At 61.6% G+C, this 25,656-nt stretch overlaps 2 protein-coding genes across 8 annotated transcripts in view; one reads left to right on the plus strand and one right to left on the minus strand.

Moving 5' to 3' along the window:
• The window catches only part of ADAMTSL2 (ADAMTS like 2), a 36,076-nt gene extending 30,871 nt beyond the window's left edge, over nucleotides 1–5,205 (plus strand). For 4 of the 7 annotated variants that reach the window (XM_060300205.1, XM_060300207.1, XM_060300208.1 and 1 more), the window contains 4 exons: nucleotides 366–536; nucleotides 1,257–1,433; nucleotides 3,650–3,794; nucleotides 4,545–5,204. In XM_060300205.1, the coding sequence (XP_060156188.1) occupies nucleotides 366–536; nucleotides 1,257–1,433; nucleotides 3,650–3,794; nucleotides 4,545–4,663 (612 nt within the window). In that variant the 3' untranslated portion in view covers nucleotides 4,664–5,204. Of the gene's footprint in view, nucleotides 1–365; nucleotides 537–1,256; nucleotides 1,434–3,649; nucleotides 3,795–4,544 lie in introns of those variants that run through there. The other 3 variants (XM_060300206.1, XM_060300210.1, XM_060300209.1) reach the window with 3 other exon arrangements.
• A 1,476-nt stretch (nucleotides 5,206–6,681) lies between these two features.
• The window catches only part of FAM163B (family with sequence similarity 163 member B), a 30,882-nt gene continuing 11,907 nt past the window's right edge, over nucleotides 6,682–25,656 (minus strand). Inside the window, exons 2-3 of the mRNA XM_030838123.2 lie at nucleotides 9,546–9,661; nucleotides 6,682–8,836 (exon numbers count right to left, since the gene is read on the minus strand). Of these exons, the coding sequence (XP_030693983.1) occupies nucleotides 8,441–8,836; nucleotides 9,546–9,638 (489 nt within the window). The 5' untranslated portion in view covers nucleotides 9,639–9,661 and the 3' untranslated portion in view covers nucleotides 6,682–8,440. The remainder of the gene's footprint in view (nucleotides 8,837–9,545; nucleotides 9,662–25,656) is intronic.

Consider the following 25,656-nt stretch of genomic DNA (forward strand, 5'->3'; position numbering starts at 1 on the left):
TACGAGGAATCAAAACCTTTATCCCAAAACAAGTGGTCACATCCCGATGCCCTTTTATAAGCTCCCTGTCTGTCTGTGTGTCTGCCTCTCTTGCCTCTTGCCTGGATGAGACATTCAGGTGCTCACTGGGGTCCCCTCTGAGTGCTGGGTGTACAGATGAGCTTTTCAGGTGTCTTAGGCGTGCTTTTCTCTGTGTGTTTTTCAATGGGCATGCAATCTTTCTGTCATTAGAACAGAAACTGTTATTTAAAACATGGTTACCATGGCAACCCCTCCCCTGCCCCCAGCTGTTCTCCTCTCTTGGGAATGATGTCTGGGGGACCTGGGAGGGGGCTCTGCCTCTAACCCCGGGTGTCCCCTTGCAGTGCAGTGGGAGCTGCGGGCAGGGCCGCATGATCAGACACGTGTACTGCAAGACCAGCGACGGACGGGTGGTGCCCGAGTCTCAGTGCCAGATGGAGGCCAAGCCTCTGGCCATCCACCCCTGCGGGGACAAGAACTGCCCCGCCCACTGGCTGGCCCAGGACTGGGAACGGGTGAGTGCCCCGCGCCCGAGCCGGGTGGCAGGGCCCCCTCCGTCGGGGAGAGCATTTGGCCGAGAGCCAGGCGGCCAGAATGACGGACTGGTCAGACGAGGAACTAATTGGACATTAGGACCAAGTGCATCCTAATTCACACAATTCACTAAACATCCATTTGAAAGAGAAAAAAACAAAAAAGTAAGAAAACCTCTTAAAACTTCCCAAATCTAAATAGCAAATGTTCAACGAGGCATGCAGGGCTGGTATAGTTCCCATGACCCCATGTTCCCGAAAGATGGAAACCCAGGGTTGGGGGTCCTTCTGCTGTACTCGCTCTTGGCTCGTGGGCCCTGTACATCCCTTTGTTCTCACGACCCCTAGACCTGCCAAGGTCACCAACTTAAAATTTCCGACGAATTGTTCTCAACCGCACTGCTGTCAACTACTCGCTTCAGGCAGATCACGATGAGCTAAATCATCTGAGGTCGGATGGCCGTTAACCATTTTGTTTCACAGCAGATGGTTTTATGCTAAATTGCTTGTCATTAGATCTGTCTGGGGCCACGTGGTTATCGACCGGAGAGTTCTCGGCCAACTGCCGTCGACCCAAGCGTTTTCACCCGCTTGCTATTGACCGAGACATTACCACTGGCCTGGCTCTGGGCTCTGTGTTCTGGTCCTCCTGGCCTCTGGCCCTTGACCCCTGACCCGGCCCCGTCTGTCACCCTGCCTCAGTGCAACACCACCTGTGGCCGAGGTGTGAGAAAGAGGCTGGTGCTGTGCATGGAGCTGGCCAGCGGGAAGCCGCAGACGCGCAACGGCCCCGAGTGCGGCCTGGCCGAGAAGCCCCCGGAGGAGAGCACGTGCTTCGAGAGGCCCTGCTTCAAGTGGTACACCAGCCCCTGGTCTGAGGTAAGCGCCTGGCTGGCCCCCCGCTGAGGTCACCTGAGGCCAGGCCTGAGTTCTGGTCCTGCCAAAGTACCTCCTCTCTCGCCCCAAGTGCCCCTCATGTCCCCCCCTCAGCCTCCGTCAGGGCTTTTCACCCCTGGAAAGATTGTCAGTGCTACCAAGTCAGCTGGTGCAAGAGCCACCTCCTCCAGGAAGTCCTCTTGGATCTCACCTCTGGGATCCCTGCCATGCTCGTCCTGGGCCGTTTTGGGGCCCAGGTCACTTCCGGCCTTGCACTGTAGCCTTTCAGTCGTGCATTTGACAGCACGTGTGCCTGACACCCAACACGGGGCAGACAGATCCCAGGTGGGTACCGGGACTGTGTGGGGCTGACTCAGATATGGCCTCGGTCCCGGGAGCCAGAGTCAAGGCAGGAGGGACACAGGACTGGAGAGGCAGAGGGGATGGCAGGACATGTGCACTGTGGGCAGAGGGAAGCCAGAGGAATGGCCGCCGCTGCCCTGACACAGGCCTGGCCCCTCCACGCCCTGCGGGCTCCTCGGCCTCAGGCTGGCGGGTGGCTTGGAGCCGAGATCTCTCTGCTCTCTACAGCCGGAAGCAGAACCGTCACCTCCCAGGCCCCGAGGCCCCTGTGGGTGGGCCGGTCCCAGCACTTTGCCAGACGGGCTCCTTTCCTCCGCCCAACAGCACCCCGGGAGGGGGCTCCTCTTCCCATCCCACGGGGGAATAAACCCAAGTTCAGAGAGAGAGCTGACCCCCCAGCTCCTGGGGCGTGAGCAGACATTGGACGCTGCTCCGGGCGGGCCGAGAGCTGTGCAGAGTGAAGGGAGGCCCTGAACCGGCCCATCCTAATGAGAGCAGGGCAGGGCGGGCCCTGAGGCGCGTGAGGCTGGGCTGAGCCGGGAGAGCAGCCCTGGTCCGCAGACCCCACCCCGCCCCAGTTCCCTGGCCGAGCAAAGGGGGTCCTTTAGCTTCTGCCTTTTCTCTCCTGGCCCCTTTCCTTTCCTGTGGAGGCCTCCCGGCAGGATCCCAGGGCACCCAGGGGTCGTCAGCATCCTTCAAGCCTTTCTTACAGCACAGGGGCGGCTGTGTCTAGACTTGGGTTCTTACAGATTCATACCGTCTCCCTGATGTCTCCTTACAGCAGCGTCACCAGTCCTGTGCCCCAAGTCCCCCCTGCACTTGGTGGTGCTGTAGCTCCCAGGAGGGCGCAAGTAGGGAGGCCCACGGTGGTCTTTGCACAGGAGCCTGGGAGCATTGGGGGAGGGGCGCCCCTGTGTTGCCCTGATGCTGGTGGGTGGGCAAGGGGTGAGCGGCCCGTGGGGACGTGGACCTCTGTCCTTTTGTCCCTGGTTGGGGTGGTGTCTGCTTCCCCTGTGGCTTCCCCTTCCCGGGATAGGGGCTTAGAAAGAGTGCATCCTCCCAGCTGTCCCATCTACTCAGGGGCCGAGGGACAGCCAGAGGTTCCTCAGGGCACCCATCCAAGGCTGACTGTTGTCTGTGCTTGGTACCTCCAGACTGGGCCAGCCCCCCGCCAGGCTGGGAGCCCTCCCTGTGCCTCTGCAAACAGAACCAGAGGGTGGGCCCAGGGCCAGGGCCTCCCACCCCAGACCCCACTCGGGAAACCGAGGGCTCGGGTCCCAGACGTGCCTGGGTGACGTGGGGTCACCCACATCGGGGCAGCCAGAGGGAGCCACCGCCTGTAGGATCTTGGCAGGAGGACGGCGGGGTAACTGGGCTCAGCAGATGGCCCTGGTGTTTGGGTAGCTCAGCGGGGTTTTCCAAGGGGAACATCTGGACTCTGGGAGCCGGTGAGGCGGTGGCTTTGGAAGATACATGTAATTGGTCCACTACAAACACAGCTTGTTATTGGAGTGGGAAACCAGCACTCTCCCTGGGCCGTGGCCCTGTGTGTCCTGAGCATTCGGTAGCACAGGACCCAGGAAAGCTACAGCTGAAGGACCCACCCGGCCGGGGGTGGGGGGGGACAGTTGAGAGAGGAGACGGCCACACCCTCACGGTGCAGACGGGGAAACTCAGCAGCCCCGGGGGAGGGGGGACGAGTCTTAGCGTCTCCTGGCTGCCAGCCAGTGCCCTTCCACGTGTCCCGTGTCGGGTAAGACTCGGCAGCCAGGTGACAGGGGTGGGATCCCCCACCTCTGGCCAGAGCCCTTGCCCCGCCGGTGGGGGCTTGGGCCATGCCATCTCTCCCCGACCAGTGCACCAAGACCTGCGGGGTGGGAGTGCGGATGCGAGACGTGAAGTGCTACCAAGGCACCGACATCGTCCGGGGCTGCGACCCGCTGGTGAAGCCCGTTGGCAGACAGGCCTGTGACCTGCAGCCTTGCCCCACGGAGCCCCCAGGTGAGGGGGAAGAGGCTGAGGGCGGGGCAGGGGCTTTCCCGGGAGAGCAGAGGCTGGGCTGCGCCAGGGCCTGCGGGATGAGCAGGCATCGGCCAGGGTGACCGGGAGGGCCTAGTGGCTACAGGGACCAATGCATGTCGGGGAGTGAAGGTTCCTCCTGGAGTGGCTGAGCCCAGGCTGGGAGGTGAGGGTGGGAAGGGCGGCAGGTGAGAGCTGACTGGAGCTTGGGGTCCCCAGGAGCCATGCCAAGACCTGCACTTTGGAGACAGCATCCGGCTTCAGAAGATGGGAGGGCAGCTGTGGGGCAGGGGACCAGGGAGCCAGGAAGACTTAGCCAGAGCGCCCCCGAGCTGGGCACGCAGGAGCCGGGAGGCGAGGGGCTGAAGCAGGGTCTCTGGCTCGGGCACCTGGAAGATGCGTGAGGGTACTAGGCTCCGAGGGGGCACCAGGGCCGGGTGATGAGCTCTGCTTTGGACCTACTGAGTGGAAGGGGCACCTGTGGGTCTCCCGGGTAGGTTCAGGCCTCCAGGGGTGAGATCAGTGGCTCTTCCAGATCCTGGGCCCTGGGCATTACCCTTCCCTGTGCACCGTTCACATCAGTTGGTGGGATCTGTGACATCCCTGGAGTGGGACGGAGGCAGGGAAGCAGTGGCAGAGAGGTAGAACTCAAGGAGAGGAGGCGGTGGGGTGGGGCCATCACCCCTGACCGCCTCCTGATGCCCTACGCCCCCCGCCGTGTCCCCTCCCCAGACGACAGCTGCCAGGACCAGCCGGGCACCAACTGCGCCCTGGCCATCAAGGTGAACCTCTGCGGCCACTGGTACTACAGCAAGGCATGCTGTCGCTCCTGCCGGCCCCCCCACTCCTAGGCCCGGCGGCCGCTCCTCAGAGACCGAGCACCCCATCCCTGGGGCCGCAGCAGCCCCTCCACGGACACCCTCCCTGCAGGGCGCCCCGGCTGTGAAGACGTGACACTGAGCCCCTGCTCTCTCCCCGGGCAGGAGAGCCCCTCCCCTGCCCCCCAACCCCCGAGCGCGCCCCTCGGCCCTGTCGGCCCTCCCAGGACAGAGCCGGGAGGACTGGCGCGTTTGTGGCTCCCACCCGGGGGCCTGGGAACATCCTCTATCCCTCCAGGGCTGTGGGGGTGAGGAGAGGGGGATGGGCAGCCAGGGAGACGGGGCGCCTGGGATCCTGATGCTGTCTAGGTGACTCTTGCCGGAGGAATTTTAATCTCACGACGTAGCATCGCTCGCCTCCCTGATACGAAGCTCTTGGCACGGAGGGACCCACCGCACTTTACACCTGGGAAGAGGCGTTTTTCTCGCAGCACCATGGCTGTGCTGTCGTCCGTCAGTCCTCTCTGTACGTTAATAAAGTGGTCCTATTTATGGCGGCATCATGGGGTCTCCGGGGTCTGCCAGGCGGGGTGGGGTGGCCGTGAGGCTTCGGGAGCTGGGGGCGCTGTCTAGCTCGCCCATGCAGAAGGCTCTGCTGCGGCCTCAGGTCTGGGACCAGGTGGGGCTGGGGGCCGGGCTGCAGCGTCTCCCTGAGGAGATGACAGGGGAGAGTGGACAGAAGGTGACAAAAAGAGTGGGTGGCCCGCGGGGAGGGGTCTCAGGGGCATCAGGACTCGGGCGCTGGAGTCAGAACCGAGCCCATCTCGCACCTCCCAACTGCTGTGGGGCTTGGGGGACAGCGGAGCCCAAGGGAACTCCCTCACCCGAACCACGGGAGGAAGAGGTGAGGCAGGCAGGGTGGGAGGCGCGGTGTGGGCCCACATGGAGTGCTCAGGAAATGGCCATCACTACTGTTTCTGGGCCTCTTAGAAGGGCTACTTAATCTAGACTTAAGGGTGCCGGGACACAGGAGGGCTTCCTGGGGGAGGTGACGTTTAGGCTGGTCCAGCCGCAGGAGTTCTTCCAGATGAAAGCGGGGTGTGGGGGGGTGGGTGGAGTGTGGAAACGGAAAACTTCCAGGGAGAGGGTGGGTGCGGAGGGTGCTGAAAGCACCTTGGCTTGGCCGCAGCGGAGAAGGGGCGATGGGGGTGTCCACCCGCCGAGGGACAGCGAGAGGGCACAGGGCTGAGGATGCCGCAGGGAGGGTCGTTGGGGACAGGGGGCAGGGAGGCGAGGGGCTACCTGACTGCTTCCCCAGGATGCAGGGCCAGCCTGTCCCCAAACTGGGACCAGAGCGGGGTCCACCACAGTGTTTAGGATGGCATCCAGGGGGCTGCAGGTGGGTGAGTGGCTCTCCAGGTTCGCTGGGGCCTGTGGGGTGAGCTCCCTCAAGGTCAGCGGCTCAGTTCCGGCAGAGGTGGGTGGCCGCACTGCAGGGTTCTGGGGCTCCCTGACACACCGCACCGTTGTGCCCTGTCATTTGCCCCCACCCCCATCTTTTCTCTCCTTGTGACCTTCCTCCCCCATCCTCCTTTCCACCAGCACTTTCTGTGCGCATCCTGTGCGCCAAGGTCGGTGCCCAGTGCGTTACCAGCGCTGCCTCTTTAACCCTAAGAGCCCCGTGGAGTCGGTATCACTGTCACCCATTGTGTTGATGCTAAGACCCGGGCCCAGAGAGGTCAGTCACTTGCCCCAGGCGGCTCAGCCTGCCACCCCACACCCACCCTCCAGGAGCTCAGGCTTTAGGCCAGTGGCTTCCAATTATGGAAGACTGACACATCCACCCCGGGAAAATCTAAACCAAACATGGCTGCGGCCGGGCGCCTTTGGGCAGTGCCTTGACCCCGGGGGCTGGACGGGAGAGGAAGGCCAGCTCTGCCCGGTGCTGGGCTGCATACGGCCCCACCCACCTGAGAGGGGTCTGGGCTAAGACCCCCACCCCGGAGAGGGGTCTGGGCTGGCCTGGAATGTCAGGCAGACCAAAGACAGCACACGGTGTCAGGAGTTTTATTGGCTCTCGAATCCGTCAGAGAGCAGGCAGCTCCCCGCAGGTCCCCATGGTGGAGCCGGGGGAGTTCGGATGGATGGGTGCGTGTTGATGTCAAATGGATCTAGGAATCTACACAGAGGCCAGAGACCAGAAAAGGAAATAGGAAACCGAACAGAACAGCCGCAGGAAGCGCCACCTCCTGACCCTCACCCCCCTCCCCACCCCCGCCCACCCCGCCCAGCTAATGCATCAGAAACAAACTCATGGGCTGTGACAAAGGAAGGGGAAGCTTGGGGATGAATTCCATTAGCAAGTCCAAACTGAGGCAGGAGGAGAAAGGAAGAAGGTGGGGGCGGGGGGGGGGGAATCGACGATGCCAAAAATAGTAAGCCTTCCTAACTCTGCTCACATCCGGAGTCACAGCTCAGCAGCACTTTGGAGAAAGAGCAGAAGTGTGGTGCTCAGGCCGCCCACAGCTCGGGGATAGCCACGTGCCCCGAAGGTTTGTCTGCTAGGAAGGTGGCTTAGCTGGGGAGCCTGGTCCGTCTTCCTGGGCAGACGGGGCTGCCCTGCCAGGGTGGGGGCTGGCTCTGTGGCTGGGCCCAGAGGCAGAGAGAGCCCGGGAGAGGGCAGGGGACTCTGGGGGCCATGCTGCCGAGAGGAAACGGTGCCTCTGCGTGGACGGGGCTGCGTGCCCCGCGGGTGGTGCCCCTGGGTTTGGGGCATTTCTCGAGCTGGACGGCGGGGGAGCCCCTAGCCCTGCTGGGAGCGTGCGCACGGGGCCGGAGCAGGGAAAGGGCAGCCTGGGGTCTTGCTTCCAGGTCCTCCTGAGAAACTGGGCAGGTGGCAGAGCTCGGGGATCTGTGCCCCGGGTCATGAAAGCAGGAGGGCTCTGGGGGGTGCTGAGGCCCAGGAGTGGGAGGGCCCGTCCCAGGTCTCACGGGGAGTCAGTGGGTCATTTAGCCCCTGTCCATGGCTGCGTCCGCCTTACCGCATCGGGGCTGAGGACTGGACTGGGCATTTTAGTGTGGACACTGCCGACGCGGGGGGAGCAGCACATGGCCTCCTCCCCACTCCATTTTCACCAAAAAGCCAGTCGGGGCTGCGCATCCCAAGGGAGCTCCCCCTTCTAGGGCGATCTGCCCAGCTGGGGGCCCAGCTCAATCAACCAGCGTCTCAGCCTCCTGGCGCTTAAAGCCAGGGTGTGTGGGGGAGGGGCGGGGGGAGGCCCTGTTCTGGGACGGGGTGCCTGGTCTGCAAGGCGCCAGGTGAGGCTTGTGCTGCAGGGCCCCTAGCATCGCGGCTGCCACCCCTTCTTTGAACAAGTAGGTAGACTGAGGCCCAGGGAGGGAGGGACACGGCCAGCGGTGAAGCCAGAGATGCCGACTTGCTGGGGCTGAGACGGAGGCCACCTTCCACGGCCCCCTCCCTGACGGCAGCACTGGTAGCAGCAGCCTGGGGTCTATGCTCCAGAGCCCTACCTCACCCAGCAGTCTGCCACCCGGATGCTACCGCACACCTGTGCCCGCATCATGCCCGCCTCCCTTCCGAACCCAGGCCCCGGGGCCACCACCAGGGCGGCCACACTGCTTTCACTGGGTCTGACCCCCGCAGCGAGCCCCGGAGCTCCCCAACGGGCCCCCGTGAGGACGCGGTTGTGAGGCAGGCTGGGCCGAGCCTGGGTCCCGGCCCAGGGCCAGGCTGGGACGCCGTGGGGACCCCACCGTGGTCTCAGGACCTGTCGGCGGCCGGGGGCGCCCTCAGACGTCGGTGCTGATGCTGCGGCTCCGCGAGAAGGCCTCCCGCATGGCCGAGAGGCGGCTGGGGTTGAGGGCCTGCAGGGCCCCGAAGCTCCCAGGCGGCAGCGCCACGTCCTCCCGGCTGACGCTCTTGTGGGCGACGCGCTCCCCGCCGTTGCGCACGCCCTCGTCCTCCTGCAGGAAGAAGGTGGGCGGCTCGTAGTGGGAGCAGCTGCGGCAGAGGGCGCGGGCCTGCGGGGACTTCTGGCTGAAGGAGGCGGCGGTGGCCGGGTGGAGCGCCGGCCCGTTGGTCAGCACGAGGCTGCGGTGCGAGTGCAGTGGGGGCAGGTGCGAGTGCACGGCGAAGTCGGGCTCCTCCTCGTCTTCCTCGGACTCCTCCTTCTTGCAGCAGTAGTACTGCGGGCAGAGGGCCACTGTGACCGCCGGCTCCCCGGCTCCCCTCACTGCAAGTGTGCGGCACCCAGCTCAGACACCCGCGTCCCTGGCACCACCACTCACGGGAGCTCGTAATCCAGGCACCCCGGACTCCCGGGATCCCTAAGTGAGGGATTCACTCGTTTCAGCCCACGGCAACTGGGGGCAGGTGCAACGGCCAACTCCATTTTGCAGGTGGGGAAACTGAGGCACAGGGGGTGCAGGCAGCCTGAAAGCGGCAGAGCTGGGATTCGAGCCCAGGCAGTCTGGTCCCAATCTAGTTCCAGGGCACCAAGCCGTGCTGCCTTGCCCTATGCACGTGGCTTCCTGTCCTCTCTCAGGAAGAAAGATGTGGGGGACCTAGGACAGCCCTAGAGTGTGGGTGGGGCAGGGAGTGCACAGGTGGTGGAGTAGCACCACCCAAGGGCTCACCCCTGCTCCCCGCTTGGCAGCTGTGTGACATCTGCAAAGGCCCTTACCCTCTCTGAGCCTCAGCGGACTCACCTCGCAGGGAGTCTGGGGAGCCGTCATCACCGAGCCCTCACAGGTGGAGTCCGGGGGTGCCGTCTGCCTTGCACCTTCTTGGAGACCTGACTCTTCCGCCTTCCTGGGCCCTGGCTCCCTCCCTCTGCAGGGCCCCCTCTGGGCTTCCCTCCCCCCGCCCCCCCCCCCCCCCCAGCTCCCGGAGTACCTGGAGCCGGCAGTAGCACAGAACCGCGATGATGCAAAGCAGAATCACAGTCGCCAAGATGCCCCCGGTGATGACCACAGTTCCGGCTGTCATCCGCCCCCTTCTCCATCAACAGCCTGCAACGCACAGCACCAGCTTCACCACATTGTCAGCTCTTTGCAGAAGGAAGCTGTTCTAGGTTAGGAGGTTGAGGAAGCGCTCCGAAAGGGAAAACGAAAAACCCAACTGCATGCAGGAGGCAGCGGCTGGGCCTGGGGCTCAGGTGGGACATCCCCCTCGGCCTCTGCCTGTGCCAGCAGTTTCCACACCTCTAGGAGATGATGCTAACAGCACACCCCTCGCTCTCAGGGGTCCCTGTAGGTTTCTTGAGCACGTATGTGAGCGCTTAGCCTAGCACACTTTCAGCCTGGGCGACAAGCTCACGCATAAATTTACCCAAATGCAGTCGGGCTGAACGTATGGTTTTGTAACCGGCTTTGTCACTTCACCAGCTCATCCTTATTTTTCCTTATCATTAAATTTTCTTCTGTAACATAATTTCGAACCATATTCCATTTTATAACATAACCGATCCTTTTTTTTTAACATTTCAAATCACCAGTAAAATACACGTGACATAAAATTTACCATCTTGACCGTTTTTAAGTGTACAAGTCAGTAGCGTTAAGTACATTCGCTTTGCTTGCAACCGACTTCCAGAACTTTCTCATGTTTCGAAACTGAAAACCAAACTCCTTTTTGGTGTTTAGGCTGTTGACGTTAAAAAATAAATCTTAAGCCGTTTCCATACACGTTTGCGTAGCTAAAAACGGAAGCCACTTGAATTGCAGGACCGACTTCAATTACCTGTCCAGGATAAGTTCTCAGAAGTGGGATTTCTAGGCCTAAGGATGTGCCCCTCGTAAACTACTGTGGAAAATTTCAAACACACACAAAGTAGAGAGGATGCACAATGCGGTCACCAGCGGTGCCCTTGTGAGCGCTGTCCGGCCGGGTGCTGATAAACTAGTTCTTGGAGTGAAAGCACCCTGACCTGTGGCGTTTGCTGATGCTCGTGCCGTAAATATTCTCACTGTGGCCCATTTCAAGCGACCAGGCTTTAATAGCCGGCTTGCCGTATCCCTGGACGGTTAACAGTCATCTCTGAGGCACCAGCTTCTGCTGAGCACACCCTGCCTCAATTTCCACCCCCTACCTTTTTTTTTTTTTTTTCCGCCAGGGGAATAGCATGGCACGGGCGATTGAGTTCCCTAAAGAAATCCCAGAGTGTATTAGTTTGCTCATAAATACTTCAGTGCGGAATCTGACAGGTGAGGACCTTTAAAAAGCCTCCAGTCATCTCCACAACGTCTTTTTACAGTTGGTTTTGCGCAAATCAGGATCCAGTTTGCCCCTTTTGACTGCAGAAGAGTTCCCATCCACTCTCGCCCCTCCCCGCCCCATGCTGTTTATAGAAGAAACTGGGTCATTTATCTTACAGGATTTTCCATGTACTAGAACTGGCTGCATTTCTCCCAGCACCATTTCCTATGTCCCTCCATCATGGTTTTGTCCTCTAAACTGGCTTCCTATCGCTTCACTTTCAGGGCCCCACGCTGTCCTTGTCGTGATGTTGAGACTTGCCGGTGGGTTCAGCTGCCGTCAGCCCAATCCTCCCACCGTAAAATTCCCCATCAGCCTTCCACCTCATCCTTTCAGCAGCCGCTGGAAATCATAGCCTACGTCTGTTATTTCATTAGGAGTTGCAAATAGCGACTTTTCAGATGCTGTCATTTCTTCTGCGTGTATCAGCTCTGGTTCTTCTCTAAAGAACCTTCCCCATTACCTATCCGGTAATATTAAAAGACAGTCTGCAGAGGAAAGGAGTAGACGCTCAGTTCGTAACTTTTTCAATTTTCAGAATAAGTTGGCGCCCCGTGAGACTTGTGGTCGCTCTACAGTATCACTGTGATCTCACTGACTTGTATGTACATCTGATGTGTTTTAAGCCACTGCAGTCATCATTCTTTTTGATGTTCAGATGATCCCACCGGGACCGTGGGTTTGGAAGCACCTCCAGGTTGACTCCGGCGTCATTTTGGTGGGACCCCACTAACCCTCGGTCGCATGTTGCTTTTAGGCGTAAGATGTCCCAGCTTATCTCCTGGGACACCCTGGTTCTCTTGCTGGGAAGTGGTTCTAGAGAACACAGTCTGGGCACTAGGGGTGCTAGCTGCTCCTGGGTTTCCAGGTTTTTCCGGTGGCCAGAGCTCGGAAAGACTTTTTTTTTTAAGGAACAGAAAAATGAACATGAGTTTATACTGACATTTCCATTTAAAATTAGAGATCAAAGGGTTTTGACATGTGAAAACGTGATGTCTATGTGACCTTTACAGTGCAAATTTTATTTCCTAATAACAAGCACTTCATCATTTGCTTTTTCCCATCATATATAATAATTTAAAAGTAGTGTTACCGATGTTTTTACTAACAAGTCTACTGAATGGAATTTGATATCTGTTATTTTTTTTGTCCTTGTCCCCTTAGGGATGTGTAGTAGAAAAATTGTTTCAAAGTCACTTGAAATAATTCTTAGTACGGTTTTCTTTCCACCACCTTGATATTCAGGTTCATTTATTCTAGTTTTTACTTTCTTAAAAAAAACGGATTTAGCTTTGCTCTTTAATTGTAGAAAACATTTGGTTCCAGTCAAAAGCATAAAACCAGGTGCATTCAGAGAGGTCTTGCACGCCCAGCCCCCCCCCACCCCGAGCCACCGCCCACCCTACTCTGCCCAGAAGTAACCATTTCACTTAGTTCTGGGTTTATCCTTCCGTTGCTTCTTTCTAAAAATATAAGCAAATATAGATTTCCTTCTCCTCCTGAGCGAAAGTGGCATTCTGTCTACACCCTCCATACCTCCCCTTTTCACCCAGTAGTCTCTCCCCAGATACACCACGTCTCCCTAGGGGCGGGATTACCCCCAGGGGCCCCTAGAGCTCGCCCCGCGGCGTGAAGGGGCCCCACTCACTCAGTCAGGCCCTGCGGGCCGGGATCTGCGTTACCTCCCACGTCTTGCAATTACAGGAACGTGCCGTGAAGCGCTCTGTGCTGTGCACGTTTCTAAGGCTGCTGATGCGCCTTGCCAAAGACTTGATGGAATTTGGGCCGATTTGCTCTCTTCCAGGAATGTGTGAGAACTGACACACGGGGTTTTCGTTGGGAGACTCGGGGGGTCTGGGCGGTCGGTGGGTCAGGAGTGAGGGAGGCTGCGCCCCGCCTGGTGAGGCTGGCTGCTCAGCGGTTCCCCACAGGCTCGTCTGCAGGGTCAAGTGGACTGGCAGGGAGTGGCGGGCAGGGACGCCGGGGACGCTGGTCTATAGGTGGGGGAGGACGTGAACGTGTGCCCACGAGGGGTGGGGGGAGCGTCCTGCGACAGAGGCACAGCTGGGGTGGGAACCCAGACCCTGAGCAGACAGACAGATGGACTGAAAGGTACATCCAGACAGGCCCAAAGCGACGAGACAACGAGACCCAGACTCACAGACAGCTCCAAATGCAGACAGACAGAGGTGCAGACAGGCAGATCCAGACAGCTGGACCAATAGGGCCCGGTCAGGAAGACACAGTGCAGGCCACACAGACAGAGCAGCAGCCCCAGGGACCCCTGCATTTCTGGGCGCCCTGCCGGGCAGCTCCGGCCTTCCTCGGCCCCCAGGGTGGCTGAGGCCAGCTGGCCCACCAGCCCTGCCAAAGGTGCAGGCCGACCGGGGCCGGATCCAGGGAGCTGGGTGTGCAGAGGAAGCAACCAGCGGGGGACGCCGGGCAGGGCCAGGCCTGCCGTCCAGATGCGTTTCACACTCTTCACGGAGGTGAGGCAAAGCAAAGCACGCAGCTGCTGGTGGGGCGCTGCGCCCCACGCCCCCAAACCCTTCCCCCCTGGGGGCTCACAGGGACACCCCGGCTTGTCTCAGCCTGACCCTGGAGTGGCCAGAAAGCGGGCAGTGGAATGGACCCCTGACAGCTCTCCCTGGTCTTTGCGGCAGCCGTGGGAGGGCAGAGCAGGCACTGGGACCCCCAATGTGCAGATGAAGAGACCGAGGTTCAGAGAAGGCCAGGGTCCCTCCTGGTGATCCAGCCAAAGCCAGTCCCCCATTCAGGGCCACTGGTCCACGCGTGTCATTCTGGCCAATGGGCCCATCGCAGCTGAAAGCCACGTGTGACCCAGCGCCTGCCACGGGAAATCCAGGGCCTCCCAGGCCCAGAGGGCTTCAGTAGCCTCCGTACTCCCTGCCGCTCCGCTGGCCACGGCTTGCTGGGGCTGGGATGGAAAGGCGCCAGCCCCCCCACGCCGGGCCAGCCGTCTTCTCTCTCCCGGGAAGTGGAACCAGGACCTGGAGACTGGCCAGTCCCTGCTGGTCCCTTGACCTTGGGTAGAGACATGGGCACTCAGGCCGCAGCCAGGGCGGCATGTGTGTGGAGGCAGGGGAGTTGGTCCAGGCGGGAAGAGAGGAAGGACGCAGGTGCCCAGAGAGAGCCAGGCTGTGGTCCCAATTCACGGGATTCCGTTTCCCTCCCTGAGACCCTCAGAGTGACTCTTGCTGTGAACACATCAACCTTGGGTGTGGTTCTGCCATTTGTACCCCCAAAAAGATCATTATGGCCCTGCTTCATGGATGAGGGAACTCACTGGGCTTGGGAAAGGTCAAGGAGGAGGTCAAAGTGCAGGAGTTAAACTCAGCGCCCCCAACACCCCAGCCGGACGGACCGCTGGGAGCCAGCCTGGCTCTGCCCCCAGTTAGCTGCAAGCGTGGGGCTTCGAATACCTCCATTTCTCTGTGCCTCAGTTTCCTCCTCTGTAAAACGGAAGAACATGGAGGATTCCACCCCGCGGCAGGTGTGCTGTGCTCAGTTTCCTATTGTTACTATGTCTCCCTCTCTGCCTCTCAACCCTCTATCAGGTCCCTGAGGGCGTGGCCACGGAGCCTCTCCCCGGGTCTGAGACACAGATGGCCCCTCGCTCTGCCCGGCTCTGGGTGGGGGGCCTCCAGCCACAGGCAGCCTGGTGGCGCGATGGGAAGGACCCCGGCACCGGCCAGGCGCCCAGGACTGTCAGCAGGCACAGCTCCAACACTCTTGCCCCGTCCAGCTGGAGCGTCTCAGCCTCACTCTGCAGATACACGCACGCCGACGGGCAGCAACGCCCGAGCCGGGCGCCGCTCCCGGGACCAGGCCCGGGCAGCAGACGTGCACGCACACCACTGGCAGCTTCGCTTAGGCCCCAGCCTGACATCAGTCCATGGTCAACTCCGAACTGCCCCCGAGAGTGTGACATGGCCTCCCTCACCCCACCCTCCAGCCACCCCTATGCCCTTACTGTGCCCCACCCCAGGGATGCTCTTCCCTATGCCTCTCCAGGCCTTCCCCTGCCTTCAGTGCTCAGAACATGCCTTCTCCTCCAAGAAGCCTTCCTGGACTTCTTTAATGCAACTCACAGAACCTTGAAGTCCCACCCCTCTGTTTAATGGGGGGTGTAGGGGGAAGCTGAGGCCAGTGCAGGGGTGGTGACCGTTGCGGGGGAGACATTCGTGACCTCACACAGCAAGTCAGTGGAAGAACAGCGGCCAGAGGACCCTTTCCCCAAGCCCCATACCTTGCTGCCCTCGCTGAGCTGTCGCCTCTCAGACCTCCTTCCTGTGCCTGGGGACGCTGCCCAGCTGGACACTGAAGTAACCAGGGCTGAGGGGCCCTTGTCCTGCCCTCGAGGGTGGGCAGGAGGGGGAGTGTCCCGCCATACACTCGCTGGTAACCCTGGGTCTCAGGCCACTCTCTGGGCCTCAGTTTCCTTCTCTGTAATATGGGCATGGGAGGATTTAGAAAACCAAGTCCTGCCAGCTCTGGACTTGAAGGATCTAGGTCTGTATCTTTAACCAGCCCTGCCTGTGAGGGGTCCGGATAACTGAGATGCAGGACAAAGTTTCAGAATCACGAATGTGAAAAAAATGCCAGCTGCTGGTCCAGGCAATAGATCAGGATGGCATCCCGCAGGGGGGCAGAGAAGGGGAAGGACCGCAAACACTCCGATAAACTTGCCTGGGAGCTTAGAGGGAAACCGGGCTGATCCAGTGTCCCCTGGACACTTGTGTCCCGGGAATGGCTACGCCGAGTGCCCAGAGACCAACGGAGGGCTTCGGGGCTCAGGGGGCAGAATCGCATCAGGGAAACCGTGGGGGGCTTCCTGGAGGAGAAGGCTTCTGAGCCGTCCTGGAAGGATGGCCATCTGATGGGCCAGGCCGGGTCGGGCCGGGAGAGGAAGGAGAGGGGCAGCGAGGTGCCGGCAGGTCCAGTGCCAGCCTGGTGGAGGCTGCCGCCGCCGTCCCTCCTCCAGCTCCCTGGCCCCAGCCCCCGCCCCAAGTCTCCACGCACCGCCAGCCAAGACGAGTTGGCGAGGATTGAGCTGAATTGTTAATCTGCCCCCCGGGACCATAAACGGTTTTAAAGCTTTATAAACGGCTTTGCTTCCCTGTCCCCGCCCCCGATTTTTACAGGCACAGGCTGTGAGATGGGGCCTCCCTGGGCACCCCCGGCCCCAGAGTCTGTGGAGGGGGGCTGGGCGGGCCACGGCCCCTTCCGAGAGCCCGGTGTCTCGCGGGGAGCCGCCGCCTTACGAGCTCCGGTTGCCTCCTGCGGCGAGGAGATCCAGCGGGGCGGGGGGCAGGAGACACCTGGCAGCGGGGCAGACGCCGGCCCACCTGCCGCCCCCTTGCCCTCACGGAGCCCCTCCCCTGGCAGGGGACCCCCGCATGGCTGCCATCTGGACCACGTGTCCTGCACTGCCTCAGACTCTCCTCTGTTCCCGTTGCTGCATCCCACCCCTCCCTGCCTTGCGGACCAAGGATCGAGTCTCCTCAGTCTGCCTGTCTTACGCCCCTCCAGCACCCCCCACCCCTTCGCCTGTTCACCTGAGGTGCCCGGCGCCCCTTCTAGGAGCCAAGGAGAAGCCCAGCCCTGCACCCTCCACACTGGCCGGGCCTCAGGCTCAACCAGCCCAGCGACTCCTAAACCCTCCAGGGACGGGAACCCGGGAAGTATGCAGAGGCCCAGGCCTTGGCGGGTCTGCGTGGGGCCCTGGAATCCGCTCGCTTCACAAGCAGCCCTTCCAGCCGGGCGAAGACGGTGCTGTTCATTTCCAGACAGGGAGACCGAGCCCGGGGGCAGAGAGGTCAGAGCTGGGCTTGGGGCCCAGGTGTGCCGCCTCGCCGCCCGGCCTTTCCGCACCGCGGCGCCGCGTCGAGCTTGTGGAGGGCCGGCACGCTTTTCCTCCACAAACATCTGTCTGGTTACCAGAGCGCTCCTGCTACCTGGGAGCCCAAGGGCCCTGTCGTCCTCGAGCGGGAGTGGCCCGGAGTTCCTGTCTAGACCTCCTCCACATTTGGTCCTAATTTCACGCTCCGCGGGCTCCCAGATTCCTGCGTTTGGTAATAAGTAGACGGCGAAGTGCTCCGCATCGCTGGGGCTGGCCTCGGAGATGTCATCCAGAGCCTGGCTGGGGGTGGGGTGGCGGAGTCGGGGCCTGGGGCCCGGAGAGGCAGCTCCCAACACCACCTGGAGCGTCCTCCCGCCAAGCTCCATCTTCAGCCCGGATCAGCTCAGCCCCGAGAGCGCTCGGGCCAACCAGGCGCGGGGGACCCAGTAAGCCGGGCGTGTGCCCGCCTAGGGTTCCGAGGCCGGAGGGCGCCTGCAGCGGGGGGCTTGGCGCTGCCAGGCGGGCTGCGTTGCTGATGTTTAGGAAATGCTGTGGGTGCCTCTGGCCGGCCGGCTTTGTGGTCTGGACTCCTCGAGGACCCCCAGAGAGAGCACAGGGGCTGTGCCATTTGGACAGCCGTTTCTGGGGTTCACAGAGTTCCAGAAGCTCTCCCCATAGCCCTGCTGAAGAGCCCCTTGGGGTGAACAATGTGAGAGCAGGGCCCTACCTGGGGTCCACTGCTCTGTTCCTGAAGCCCAGTCCAGAGCAGGGCCCACGGTAGGGACTCAGCGCCGACTGGGAACGAATGACCTGCCGGGGTCCTTGAGCTCTTGAAGGGTGAACCGGAATTTCCTAGTGGGACCTGGCGGAGCTCTCGGGGGGCGGGGAGGGAGGCTGGGGGTGTGATGGGGAACGGCAGGTCCCTCCTTCTCTGGGCCTCAGTTCAGCAACATCAGGGTTAATGAGAACAGCGTCAGCGCATTGATCTCATTTCTCCCTGTGGCCGCCCCTGGGTGGAGGGTGGGACACACCCACTCTCCCAGGCCACGTGGGAAGCAGGGCTCAGACGCATCTCTTTGCTCGATTACCCCACTCACGTTTTCTAGGGGTGCACTGAGGCTGGAGGAGTGAGTCAACCCACCGAGCAAGCAGAAAACCCGACTGGATGGACACCCCATCTTTGTGGACCTGCCCGGCCCACCGTGGATATGGCTGGAGCTGAGGAAAGGAGCTCGCAGCTCTGTGGTCCAGGAGGGGGGGATCCAGGGCAGACCCCAGGGCCTGGTGGCTGGGCCGTGGCCAGGAAACTGGAGGGAGCAGGGCTTTGCCCCACCTGGGTGGGCCAGGGGGCTCAGGGCACCTCCAGCTGGGTGGCCTTCCTGCCCCCTCTGGCATGGTCCCCAGGGAGTAGCAGGAGGAACCCCTCCTGGCCTCCATCAGCAGCTGTGCCAAAGCCGCCCGGGGCCTCCCTGGTCCTCTGGGGCAGCGGGTGGCACCTGGGAGGGCCCTGGTCATCCTGGGGGGGAGGCCCGGCCCAGAGGGGCCTTTCGTGAGGCAGGCCCTCGGAACCCGCTCCAAAATTAAACCCTCAGTTGTGGCTGCTGCTGTCTGGCCCGGAGCCCCTGCCCTGCTCATCCAGATGGGCAGAAACTCGGGGTGCACTGGGGTGTGTGGTCACACGAAGTTGGATCCCCCAGCTCCGTGGGGGCATGGCCGGTGGTGCGGAAATCCACGAGCACGTCTCTGCCCCTTTGCCGTGCAGACGGGCAGCTGTGCCCCAGAGAGGGAGCCTTGCCCAGGGTCACCCCGACCTCTGCCACAGAGCGAGAGCTGGGCACAGGCTAGCGACCCTGGACCGCCTCCCTGGGTCCCAAGGTGGTGGCGGGAGGAGGGGAGGGGTGGGAGGAGGGCGAGGCCCCCCGCTGCCGGACGTTGAGCTCAGCAGCTCCCAGACCTCTCCTGTCCACCCTCCTCGTGGTCTGAAGAAGTACACACGGCTGTGGAGAAGCTCACGGTTCACGCCCATCTCTCCGGCCGGCCCTCCAGCTGTTGACCCCAGCACGGCACAGAGGCTGCCGGGGCATCCCAGGACCTGGGGTTCCTGCCCCGCCCTCCTGCCCATGCTGCGCCACAGGGGTTCCTGAACCCAAGTCTGGACTGGTCACCGCCTCCCTCTAACACCTTGCGTGGCTCCCCAGTGCCTCACAACAGCAACAAGCGCATCGTCCCGTCCTGAGCACCTCCTCTGTGCCAGGCAGGGCACAGCACCCTTGACCAACATCTTTAATCCCTAGGAGAGCCTGAGCAGGGTCACCATGACCCCATTTTACTGACAAGGAAACAGGGGCAGAGCTGCACGTGGCTCACACGATTAGGCGTGGGGATCAGGGGGTGAACCTGGGTGCGCCTCCCAAAGTGTGCGTCTTGTCTTCTCCCTCCTTCTCCCACCCCGCCCCAGCTTGCCTACGGGTGTCAGGGGCAGGGGTGCACCCGCCTCCTCGCCCCCTGCCCGACTGGAAGCCCCGTGAAGGCAGGAACCTGGCTGGCGCCAGTTCTGCGGTCCTCCTGCCACCAGGGGGCAATAGAGCGCAAGGACACGGTAGTGGCTGCAAAATGCGGGCAGATGTGAACTGAGTCGGGGTCCGCTTGGCAAGCCTGCGCCGAACAGGCCCCCTGAACGCGGGAAGGGGAGGCACGGGGTCTTGCGTCTGTGGCCGCCACCTCCCGCGCTGCCTGCCCGCAGCGTGTCCTGGGCAGGTAGTGGGTGCTGCGGGCCAGGCCCGCGTTGGGGTACCCGTCAGAAGGAAGGCAGCTGGCATGCACCATTCCGGAACTTTCTAGGCTGTGGTGGGATCTTTACGGGAGGGCGGGTTGGAGACGCCGAGGGAGCCCCAGCTCAGCTGCAGATGCCGCGGGCTTTTTCTCTCCCTTAAAATAACCACGTGCAGAAGCTGGGTTTGCAAAACCCTTTCTGCTCCTTGACGTAACTTTTTTCACCGTTTTTTTCTTTTCTAACTTCCTCTTCAAAGAACTGGGCACGGCCCCTGGTACCAGCTCGGAGCTTGGCGGGCGCACAGGAGGGGGCTGCAGGCCAGGGCTTCCTGGGACCATCAGAGCACTGTTCGTTAAGCACAGACCACGTCCAGCCGCTGGGCAAGGGCTCTCCCCTGGGTGTTTCACTTCGCCCTCACAGTCACTCTCAGCACCGGCAAAGAAACAGGCACCGGGGGTTGGGGGTTAGGGGGGCTCCGCGTCTGGAGGGGCAGGAGGGAGGAAGCACAGGCAGGACCCCATTTGGCCTCTGCCCATCCCTGCGGCTCAGCCTTGACGTCCATGAAACCCTCACGACTCAACCAGACCCAGGGGGGCAAACAGAGGCTCACAGACTCGGCAGGGACGCCCCGGGCCCCGGCGATTCAAGGGCCACCTGCCAGCGCAGGCTGGGCTCCTGACCCCTCGGCCACGCGGCTGCCCCGAGCATGGGAGAGCGGGCTTTCGGTGCCAGGCGTGACCGTGGCTCCACCATAGGAGGGCCTGCCTGCCGGGGGGCTTTCTTGTGTCCACAGAGCGCCGGCCACTGCCCAGGCCTGAAGGGATGACAGTAACGTGCCCCCACCCTGCCAGACCACTAAGGCATCCAAGTGAATCAGCCATCCCACTCACACCGGGGCTTCCCACCCACTCCCACTGCCTGTCCTGGCCACTTCCCTGCCCGTTCCTTTGACAGAGCTGTCGTCTGTTACGTGCCGGTGCTGACCTCAACTTCCGAGAACTCCTCTCTCTGCCAGGGGCCCCTGGGTGCCGAAGGGCCAACAGAGCAGTACCATTCTGGGTTGGGGAGACCCCCAGGCCTAACCTCAGGGCGCTGACCCCTGGCTGTGTGTCTCGGTCAGTAACCGTGGCTGAGACAACACCATGGCCTCAGTGCTTCATCCTGTCCTGTTCCCGCCTGCCTCCCTGCCAGGGCCTGGGCCAGGCCGGCCCCCCAGCCAGTGCCAGCCCCCTCCTCTGCTTGAGGATGGGACTGCGTTGTGGGGGTGCACACTGGCCTCAGGCCTGTGCTTGCCCCACGGTCCCTTGGCTTGGGGTGCCCCGGGACCATGCCCACTTCCTTCCAGGGGGCCGATGCCTTCTGATCCTAACGGCCATGCTCAGGCCTCCCCTTCTGCAGGAAGCCTGCTCTCTCCTCTGTGCACCGGGCTGTCCTCTCCATCCCTTGCGGTTTCATCCTCAGCCGCTTTCCCGCTAGTCCCCACAATGCACTGGGATCCCCACGAGGGCTACACCATCAGCCTCACGTTGCCGCACAGACCCTGGTAAACAGCAGGAGCTCTATATACGCCTGTGGATTGAGTCACTGGCCAAAGCGGAGCCCCTGGGAGCTAAGCACTGGGGGAGGGGGAGGGGGCCGTTGGAGCCATTGATGAATTTACAGGAAGAAGATCAAGTTAGCTGTGAAGGGCTCATGCAAGAAGGGTGAGGGGAGGAGGGATGCTGAGCCTGTGAGCCCAGGGGACCCCAACCAAATCTGTCCCCACTCCATGCCTGCAGTGTGACATGGGAAAAGCCCCACTGGGTTTACCATCTGTGAAAGCTGGATGGGGACAGTGCCTTCACTGGCGGTGCTCTGCAGAGAACGTGCACATCACTCCCTTTAAGCCTCACCATCGCCCTAGGGGTCGGAGTTATTAACCCCATTTTACAGATGGGGAAACTGAGGCTCAAGGAGATACTGTCACCTGCAACGTCGGTGACAGGCAGAACCTGGGGCCAGGCTGGGGGTCAGGAGGCTTTTTCAGCAATGCCGGCTGCCTCTGGCATCTCACAGCGATTGGACGAGCACCCAGTCAATCACCAACAGCCAGTCCCACTCTAGGACCTGGAGGGGGTGGGGAGACTCGGGGAACAGAGGCACGTGGTGGCGAGTGCAGTTCAGGACAGAGGTCACGGTCAGCGCAGACTTCAGCGCTAGGGAGCAGTTAGCAGTGCCGGGTGTGTGGGGAGTGATTTCCCTATTAGAGCATAAATACCTCCCTCTCCGGCCTCAGGACCTACCTCTGCCCACTCTTGGCCTCTCTCTTCACCCTGCAGCCTCGCCCACAATCACTGGCCTGAGCTGCTCCGGGCCTACGACTTCTTTGCTCAGAGCATCCCCAGTGACACCCGGGGACTTGATGAAATGCAGAGTCCGGTCCCGCCCAGACCCACCGAGTCAGAAACTCTGGGAGTGGCCCAGTGAGCTGTGCCTTACCCTCAGGCAGCCCATCAGGATCGCCCCCCAACCATGCCCCCCAGCGCACCCCAGGCTAAGGACGTGAGACCCTCGGGGGTGCAGGTGTCTCCGATGTGCAGCTCAGGCTGAGTTGGGAACACAGTCATCTATGGATGCAGTGCCGGCAGGCGGATCTGCCCCGAGAACCCTCACAGGGGCTGAGGGACCCGACTCGGGGTTCACCCCGTAGCCCGCACGAGTCCTCAGAGCCCCGTGCGGTTGTACCCGGTGGCAGTGGAGGCAACAGCGGGATGCCCCTTGCCGCAGTGCAGCTCGCAGGGGGCAGACGCCCCCATCTCTGGCTCGCCCCGCTCAGCGGTCCAGACAGGATGTTGCAGCCAAGTTCCCGCCAATCCTGCCGGGGACTTTCCTGGTGAGCTCTGGAGCCCAGAATTGGCCACTTCAGTCATGCCCTCTGCCATCCCCTGGCTCAGGCCACCCTCAACCATCTCATCTGAGCAGCCATGGTTTGTTATACATGTTCTCTTGCAGAACCTTCACTGCAGCCCCTGAGGGACTCCTGCCACCCAGAGGCTTGGCTCCGATGCAGCCCGGGCTCGTGCCTGGCGGAGCTGGCTCTCTCTCCCAGCCCTGGTCTATCTGCGAGTCAGAAGACTTGGGTGTGAATCCAGGCTTTCCTCCCTCGTGCCAGGGTGACCATGGGCATCAGAGTCCTCATCTTCAGAGCAGGATGGTAATGCCAGTCTCCCAGCCTCCTCCTTCCCCTCCTCCCTCTTTTCCACAAGCATTTATGGAGTGCGGGGTGTGCCGCGTGGTGGGCACAGCAATGAACGGGGCCAGGGCCCCTGCCTCCTCCGCGGGACTTCCGGGCAGCCTGGATGCACACCCCTGCCCAGAGCCTGGTCTGGAGACGCTGGTAGCCTCAACGGAGCCCCCGCTGACCTCCTCGCCTTTGTATTTTGATTTTTTTTTTTTTAAACAAAATGCGCCTGTTCCATATAGACTGCGCTGAGCTTTGTCTCCCTTCAGGTCAGCACATGCGGGCCACGGCTCTCCCTGCAGAGCACCCCAGCAGTGCAGCCAGCATCCCTCTGGAACGAAGCTCTGAGCTGACTCTCCTGGTCCAGGCCCCAAACATCTGGTGTTCCGGGCCCGCTGCACTTGTCCCGGATTTGCCTTTCCAGCCTGCTTGGCTGTCCCTGCAACGCTCCCTTTAACGGGTCTGGCTAAGGTGTTTGTTCCCGGGGCCTTAAGACCACAAACTTTGCATTGTCTTGCCTCTGGGCCTTTGCTGGTGCCCTTCCATGGGACCCTGAACTCCCTTCCACCTCTGCTTATGAAATCCCCAGCCATCAGTCTGCACGCTCCTTGAGAAAGCCTTTCCTGACCCCCAGCCCCTGGATACGACTCCTTTGGGATTTAATAGCACTCGCTGTCCAAACTAGGCACCTGGCGTTTATAATTTATCAACAATTCAACGCAAAAATTCACTGAGTTCCTGCTGCGTCCTGGACTCTGTTCTGGGTCCCTGCCTTTGTGGAGTTTTCAGTCTTGTTGGGGGACACAGATGGGGCGTACGGAGGGAGCATTCCGGGTGCTCGCTGGCGGGATGGGGGGGCAGCTGGGAGAGGTGGCTACTAGACAGTGACCCCGGTGCCGGGACCTGAAGGATGAGAAGGGAATGACGGGAAAGAGCATCGACAGAGGAAACGGCACGTGCAAAGGCCTGGGGGCAGCGGCGCGAGGTGGACTCAGGAGCCCGAGCGCACGAGGAGGAGGAAGCACGAGGACGGGGCGCGGGGGGAGGTCGGCAGGGACCTGGCTGCGCAGCACGTTCCGTCTGCGCCTGGCTCAGCCTTCACGGAGCCCTGGTCCTCACGTGGCGTGCCTGCTGCAGCTCGGGGGCCCTTCCTCCCTGAAACGACTCCTACATCGGCCGTCCTCACGTTTGGATGTGCAGCCAGTCGCCCGGGAAGCTGGTGAAGCAGCTCTGACCAGTGGTGTGGGGTTTCTGAGACGGAACACGTTTTTGTTTTTGTTTTTGTTTTGCGGTACGCGGGCCTCTCACTGTTGTGGCCTCTCCCGTTGCGGAGCACAGGCTCCTGACGCGCAGGCTCAGCGGCCATGGCTCACGGGCCCAGCCGCTCCGCGGCATGTGGGATCTTCCCGGACCGGGGCACGAACCCGCGTCCCCTGCATCGGCAGGCGGACCCTCAACCACTGCGCCACTAGGGAAGCCCCGGAACACGTTTTAACAAGCGCTGGGTGGTGCTGGCGCTGCCGGTCCACAGGGCACACTTAGGGGGCGGAGCACCAGAGCCCTTAGCTGACGCTGAAGCTGCCGGACAGGCCCTTCCTTCCCGGCTTCCTGTGCGGCCTCCTTCGCGTCTCCTGACCTTCACGTGCCCAGGGCCCAGGGGTCCAGGCCTCACACTCCCTCTCCGGTACACAGCCGCTCCCAAGGTGACCTTCCCCAGCTCTCCACACCTCTGGACAACATCCAGATTGGTAGCCCTGGCCCAGACCTCGCCCTGCTCCATGACTGCCGGCCGGCCTCGGCCCCTGCACGTGCAGCACAGGGAACACTGGTGTGCAGGAAACCCAGTTCCCGATGCGCCTCCTGCAGCGCCCCCATCCCAGGGAATGGCATTTACACCCTTCCAGCTGCTCGGACCCCAAACCCCCTAGTCCCTCGGGTCCCCTCCGTTGCTCTCACTTCACACCCGATCTGTCAGCAGATCCGCAAACTCTACCCGGAGTCTGACCGCTTCCCATGCCTCCTCCTTTTCCAGGCCCCTCCCCTCAAGCCTGGGCTGCTGCCTGAGTCCCCACCCCCACTCCCACCCCCGGCCGCCTGCTCTCCACACAGAGGCCAGAGTGACGCTCCACAGAGGCTTCAGGCTAGAGCTCTCTCCATCCTCTTCTCAAAACATCCCCGTGGGCCTGTGTCACTTAAAATAAAACACGACATCATGGCATTGCTGCACCCACAAGGCCCACCAGCCCCGCGCAGCCCCTCTTGGACCACGTTTCCTGCCTCTCTCCCCTGCTCACACCAGGCCCACTGCAGCCTCAGGGCCTTTGCACTGCCTGTTCTCTCTGCCTGGGATGCACTTGTCTCATGGGCTCTTGTCCTCGTTCCATGCAGGTCTCTGCTCAAATGTCTCCTCCTCAGAGACCTTCTCTGACCATCTATCCGAAATAACCCCCTCCCTACCATGGCTGCCCTTTACCCGGTGAGGCTCGTCCTTCCAGGGATTTGAGTCGCCGAGGACAGGGGAGCCATCTGTTTTGCTCCTTGCTGGATCCTGGCGCCCAGAACGGTGGCTCATAGTAGGTACTTGGTAACTGTCAGCTGAGTGATGAATGAATAAATGAAGCCAGGGGGAAGGCACGGAAGGGTGCTGACAAGGACGGTACCTGGGTCAGTTCTGCTTTTTAAAAACGCCTCTGTGGCTGCAGGGTGGGTGGGAGGGGCCGTCCAGAGGCTGTTGTAGGCATCAGGTGACAGGAGAGGGTGGGGCTGGAGAGAAGGGGAGGGAAGGGGGTGACTGGGAGGAGTCCTGGGGACCCCGAAGCTTCCGGCCTGGGCAGCTGTGTGAGAGGCAGCGCGGTGTAACACGGGGCTGGTCTCCAGGCTCTGCATCACCCTG

Source organism: Globicephala melas, chromosome 6 (genome assembly GCF_963455315.2).
Source record: "Globicephala melas chromosome 6, mGloMel1.2, whole genome shotgun sequence".
Lineage (NCBI taxonomy): Eukaryota > Metazoa > Chordata > Mammalia > Artiodactyla > Delphinidae > Globicephala > Globicephala melas.